The 6,618-nt window shown below is 39.2% G+C and overlaps 1 protein-coding gene across 1 annotated transcript; it reads left to right on the forward strand.

The window, feature by feature from the left end:
• The first annotated feature begins 1,268 nt into the window (after positions 1-1,268).
• LOC105563216 lies at positions 1,269-6,058 on the forward strand. Its single transcript, XM_012014612.1, has 5 exons — positions 1,269-1,485; positions 1,726-1,797; positions 3,943-4,065; positions 4,391-4,492; positions 4,571-6,058. The coding sequence occupies exons 2-5, from the start codon at positions 1,726-1,728 to the stop codon at positions 4,646-4,648; spliced, it is 375 nt and encodes a 124-aa protein (XP_011870002.1). The 5' UTR covers positions 1,269-1,485; the 3' UTR covers positions 4,649-6,058.
• Positions 6,059-6,618: the final 560 nt, after the last annotated feature.

Consider the following 6,618-nt stretch of genomic DNA (forward strand, 5'->3'; position numbering starts at 1 on the left):
GTGGAATTGTGTTATGATGGACAAGCGTGAGTGTTGCGCGACGGCGCAACCTTGGATACATCTCGCGCGATAAGAACGAATCATTTCGGGGTCCGACCTGCTGACGGGCATTTCCGTTTTGCAGAAAAATCTGAAATCAAAAAAAAAAGGAGGAAAAAAGGATCGTATCTGACCGAAGAGATCAACGCGCTGATCTCAACCCCTCCAGCGCGGACGCACAAAACAGTAATTAACGATACGATCGCGCGAGCTGAGAGTATTCGATCGCTTATGTAACTAAATGATACATCAATCATATTCTAGCAAAGTGGAGAAGCACCGAACACTAATATCACAAAGACACGGTTTCGTGCTCGACATGCAATTCCCTCCTTCGTCACTTGCGTATCAATTTACAGCCTGTACTAATAGTACTAATAAATAAAAACATCCTTGCTTTCTCATTAGTTGAAGAGATGCGAATTAAATTGCACATTTTTTTAATCGCAATTTTAACTCGTTATCTTCAGGCGCGAACTATATTTTTACTTGCATAACCGGCATTTTTCTTAGTCGTTTGCAATTCTAACAGCAGCCAGAATAATTAGACACACAATTGTCAAGTAAAAGAAGCTAATTTATTGAGCGCATCTTGATCGAGATATTTCCACGAGGTGATATATTGCTCAGAAAAGGGGCTTCAGTTAACGCAGTGTTTTTTTTTTCACATACTGTGCAACGGAAAAATCTAAATAAAATAAAATTTTGTGAAAGTTTTTTTCAAAAAGCTAACAAATGTCTACGAAAATCTACATGGAGAATTTTTCTCTTAAAATTTACCCTGAAAATTGTGTAACTGTGGGACAACATGGCAGGTTTGAAGAATTCTATGAGAGATTTCTGAAATTTTACCATACATTTTACTAGTGAAATTTCGACAAAACTCTCGTAAAATTCTTCGAAAACTTGTCCAGCGATTACACGACTTTCAGGATCAATTTTAAGAGGACATTCTCTCCGTGTGCACTTGACGAAGTAGGAGTAGTTATGACTATTCCAATTTTCTTCTATCTCGAGGGGGACAGAAATAAGAGCACGGGTATCACAGCGGTTCAAGTACGATGGTTACGAATATTTTCACGGGTGTTAGAGCACGAGACGATTGCGTAAGAGAGGAATCTGCTGCACCGCAGAGGAACATCCCTCCTTCCACCGCTCTGGGATCTTCTCTTTCTCCGTTCGTCTGATGTGGGAGCCCCAAGAAAGAGAGACTCTCAAGAGTCCCCCCTTTTGTCTGGCTGATGTCTAAAGCCGTATATATACCACCACCTCGTGGAACAATCCTTTGAGAAAGATACTTTGGAAGTAGCATCACCTTACGAGCCTGAAGCAAATCGAGTAAGTGCGGCAAAACACGAAAAACTGAAAAGACAGGGAACACGGAAAGATAAATGATCACCACGCAGCACGACACTGCGGACTAAGGGGATCAGACTTTACGGAAAGGTAAACGCATTACTTGATCCTCCGTCTCGTATCATTTTCGTTAATTTCGGTTACCTCTTATTTCCAAAAATCATCCACGGCAGCGCTTTCTTGTACAAGTCAAATTTATACAACAACAAGATTAAACAGATATTTGTGATTTTTTTCAAATTTTATCCGCGTGAGAACAAAATGTTTCCTAATGCACTCTTCATTTATACGCAGCGGTATTATTGAATAATAAAATTGTTAACTTTTCAGATGATTTCGAGGTACCAAGTAATCTGCGCTCTTTTGCTCCTCGGCGCGGTTTTACTGTATGAAACAATGGCGGTAAGTTAAAATTCCTGGCAGTCTTCCAAGCTTTCCCACAAATTCCACAAATTCTTTAAATTCACAAATAATGCTGCAATTGTTAAAAAAAATTGTTTACAACCCCGTGAGAAAAGTATGTCTTTGTCACACAATAATTATGTAACGTGCATGATATGTGGTGGTGGGGGAAATATTTCGTAAATATTCCACTTTTACAAGGTGCATTAAAATTATCATTTTCATCGTCGCTTCTCACGGTATATCGCGTAACAATAACAGCGAGTGAACCGTACCTGCACGCATCATCCTTCTTTTAAGGTGGCAACATGAAGTAATTCATTAATTAACCCGTGTTACACGAGCGTGTTCTCGCGTTCGTGTATGCGCGAGGTGCCTCGTTAGACGAAATCTATTCTGGATTTAATCTGGATTTTAAATGCAACTCATGAATATTTCCACAATGCCGAAATTCTAAATGAACCATGATTTAGATACTGCATTACAACATTAAAGGATTTCTGAAAGGAAAAGTAGCGTGTGACTACTTAGCTATACTGTTCCTCATTTTTAAAATATTCGGTCGTTATAAAATATTGGGAAATACTTTTTTCATATTCATAAAACATCGCGCCACATTATATTAATAAATCTTAACGAGGAGAAGAAAATAATATACGCGAACATTTGGACACGTCGCATCCGATTCTGCAATTAACAGCTGGAAGACATATTTCACCGGAAATGATGGACGCGAAACCGATGAAAAGCTGGATAGAGAATAATAAGCCGAGAAATAAAACGCAGCCTCAATGCCACGTAGCTAACAAACGGAAAGATAAGAAACTCACTTAATTTATGCAATGTGTTCACTATCCTGCTTCGACTAACGACACATCTTTCACGACTTTATATTTTATTATAATAAACTAACTCGATTATTTTCGCATGCAACAAATTCGTTGTCACGTGTCTATTTTTAAATTATCCTCCTCTTTGAATTATACGTAATTGTATTTTCGCCACATTTCTACTTTCGTTAAATGTGTATCGCGTGAATTTGCTTGACCTTTAACGCGTGTCATTCCGTGTAAGTAAAAGTGCAACGTATAACTGGGTGAATCACCTTTTCGGTGCCGGCCTTCTTACCAGGCGTTGGAATCACCAGTTAGATTCGGCGCCTGGAGAAGGAAGGGACCGTACATCTGCATACGTACACGTGAAATCGTAAACAAGAGATCGCATACAAAGCCACGGAGATGCGCATCCGCTGTGGAGGGGGGGGGGGGGGGAGGGAACAATGTAACTCGACTTCCGGTCAAACATTGGCACGTGCACGCACTGAACGGTTTCGAGCCGACGCGCCGTGTCGCAACTGCCTCTTTATTTTTTTCTCGTTTTGACTGATAGCCAATTACGAAAACAATCCCATATCGCGTTCAGTTTGTAGCCCCAGAGCGAAGAACCGGAGGAAGCATTAATGTATTTGTTAAATAATTAATTCATTTAACAAATGCGTTCGCGGAAAAATCGACTTTTTCGCCGTTGCTCTAATTACGTTTATTGTAATTCGAAAATATAAACAATGAAGTGAAATTTCGATCAAGATGCTCGTGTGAGAAGATAATAATTTATTTAAAATGTTGAAAGTGACGTGTTAAATCAAACTTCCGTAGGACATAATTAAAACCGTACTTGCTGTTATATAATCGTCGCTTTTCATTGCGTGCAATAATCGACGCGTAGAAATAAATTATGAAATTTATTAACGCGAGTTTAATTAAGGCTGAACGTGTATGCTCGCGTTAAAGAGAGGGGAAGTCCGATTTACGGCATGTATCCACATTCACGCCATGTTCCATTGTCGGGATGATGCATGTCGAAACATATTGTTATTGTTCCAACAGAACAATAACAGTGGCCCTGCGTGGTTATGCTTCTCCAAGTTCCACTGTTTTCGCTAATTGTCTCGATGCAACCACCGAGATTTGCAATGCAAATTAGAACACGCCCCGGTGTAATAATTATGCAATCGCCGCGGAAAACCTAAAACTCGTAATAATAAGGGAATCATTTCGCCAGGGGAAGCGATTTGCAGGCGAATCGGTAACAGCTGTTAAAAAAAAAAGACGATAGCTATCTGTAACACGCGTAATTATTTTACAGCAAGTGGATGGTTACACACCTGGCGTGGACTATCCAATTTACAATTCGGTGCCGTTCGGACTTACGTTTACCTGTGGAGGAAAGTTACCAGGATACTATGCCGATCCCGAGGCCAGATGTCAGGTGCGTCCATATGGTCACCGGACACATTCTCATTTCAATATTCGAGATTATTTAAATGCGTTTCAGTGCTATCGTACACTTAATGTGATCACGTCAATCTCATTAAACGATATATTAAAAAAGAGAACGGATAAAGAAGAGACACGATAGATTATTTTTAGACAGTCTGATCATTTAGAACAACGTCACGAAATATTGACAGAATTGTTCGAGGAAGGATAAAAATTTATAATGCTTTGCTCGCAAGTCTAAGATGTTGGTGAAGCATTTCGGTAAATTCATTGTTAATTGATAATTATAAAAATCGCTATTTCTCTTTTTCAAGGTGTGGCATTGGTGCTTGCCAAGTGGACGTCAGTTTAGTTTCCTTTGCCCGAACGGTACAGTCTTTAGTCAAACCACTCGCGTTTGTGACTGGTGGTTTAAGGTAACTGTTCAATATGCAGGATTCTTAGAGGCGCGCAATTAATTTTCAATTCTCTTTCAATCGATTTTAATATTACAGGTCGACTGCAATGATTCACCGAGACTTTACGGCAACAATGACGAGCTTTACAGAGACGTGAATGGAAATAAGATCTAACAATTCCTACATATTTCTTTTTTATATAAATAGTTGTATGTACATTAATAAACTCTTTTATATATAAGCTTCTCGCGAACGCGTCACGCTATATCGCAAGTTTAACTCGTACTTTCTGCGAGGGAAGGTGAAGCTAACTCGCGAATCCCTAGTTTGCCGATGCAGGAAAGCAACAAGGATGCCTGCCTTATTTATCGCTGCTAAATAAAATAGAGTTTGCGAAAAGGATTATAATTTCTTTTAACGGTTTTATTAACTAAACGATTATGTTTTCACGAAACTGAAAGAAGAGCACTAATTTTTAACCACACTGTTCCTAGCGCTATGTTTTGCACAAAAAGAAATGTTCATCTAAATGTATATTCAGGAAGAAATCGTAAATTAAAAAATACCAAATCCCGTTAAACCGAGGAGTTACTTGCAAAATTATCGCGACCGAAGAAGCACCGCTCGTGGCAACGGTGTTAAAATTAAATTCATGCTTGGCAATTTCTTGGCATGATTGGACAATAGAAAGAGCTCGTCGTGACTGACCAGCCGAACCCCACCCTATCTTTCTCTGTCGGATACTAACTGCGATGTTACAGTTTTCCGTTTGCATTTTGCATGCGTGTCTCGTTACACGGAACACCCGCACAGCTGTTTACATCCTCTTTCGTAATTTCGACCCACGGATCCAGGAATACGCTTCATTTTACAGCTTATCACGCAATCGTATTTTATGCGAATACATCTGAGGATCGTTAAATTGCCGCGTTGATGCAGTTTTATTGTCATCGATTCATCAGACTCGATTATAGATTCTTCCGCATAAAAACGCATTTTTATAAAATCCCAAGGATAACGCGATTAAACGCCATTCCGTTAAATACAAGCGGTATTAACGGAATAACTTAACGATAGTAAAAGTGATGGGAAAATTGACCGGTTTCTACTTTTAGTGTGCTATTTATGGTGCCCCATCCGGTCTTGTCGGTTGTATTCCGACGTAAACTGAGAGGATAGGAAAATCGTAAATTAATGTATTATATTAAAACTCAATGAGGTGCAACAAGATTTATATCCAAGTGTGATAATTGGAGCGTGGACGGCGCGCAGTTATGTTTGTCGAAGATAACGTTGCGCTCTCGCAATAAGTAAGTCAAATTAAATCATAAAAATTACTAAGGACGGCAACCTTTCGACGGGCGACACAAGAAACACCTAACTCGATTTCACGTGCTCGACCTTCCGCGCGAAGAAAGCCGGCGATTGCGAATAAGCACAGCGAGTCGCAATTCGAGCAAAAAGAGGAAAATGTAGAAAACGAGGAACAAGAAACGCCGTCCTTGGTGGCCGTTGATAGAGGAAGAAAGGACTCGTCGACTTCTTGAGTGGTCAAGAAAGCGTCGTGGACCTCGTACAGCGGACAAACTTGCGACACGAGGCCAGACACTCCTTTCTTTGCAGCCAGCAGGATCTTCCACTCGGCTTCGAATTAGTAACGAAAAATTCCAAATCTTCCCAAATCTTTCAAGAACCCACAAAACTTTAGTCATTTCAGCATGTGAAAATGTTATTTTCTACGCTGAGAGAATGTTTTCCCAAACTTTATCCTGAAAATCATGTAATCGTGGGATAACGTGACGTTTCGAAGAATTTTATGAGAGTTTCTTTTAAATTCTATCATACATTTTACTAGAAATTATACTTGGTATACATTTTATTAGTAGAATGTATGGTAAAATTTCAGAAAACTCATACAGTTCTTCAAAATGCCTGTTGTCCCACGGTTACATAATGTTCAGGGTAATTTTAAGAGAAAATTCTTTCCGTGTAACTCAAGTATATGCGAACTACTTGAATGCGAATCAAATCGTGTAAGATTACAAAACATCCTCTTATTATCTATGTGTTAAAATTTAATCTAAATAATTATTATACAGTTAATTATAAAATGATATTTCGACAATTTAATTCCATTCGCTTCA

Source organism: Vollenhovia emeryi, unplaced genomic scaffold (assembly GCF_000949405.1).
Source record: "Vollenhovia emeryi isolate VEMERY1.0 unplaced genomic scaffold, V.emery_V1.0 DF939179.1, whole genome shotgun sequence".
NCBI lineage: Eukaryota > Metazoa > Arthropoda > Insecta > Hymenoptera > Formicidae > Vollenhovia > Vollenhovia emeryi.

What these genes read in the sequence shown, in the direction of transcription:
- LOC105563216 (XM_012014612.1), top strand. Translation starts at nt 1,726, where the DNA reads ATGATTTCGAGGTACCAAGTAATCTGCGCTCTTTTGCTCCTCGGCGCG. An exon ending in ATCCCGAGGCCAGATGTCAG is followed by an intron (nt 4,066 to 4,390) that starts GTGCGTCCATAT and finishes CTCTTTTTCAAG; the next exon opens with GTGTGGCATTGGTGCTTGCC. An exon ending in TTTGTGACTGGTGGTTTAAG is followed by an intron (nt 4,493 to 4,570) that starts GTAACTGTTCAA and finishes TTAATATTACAG; the next exon opens with GTCGACTGCAATGATTCACC.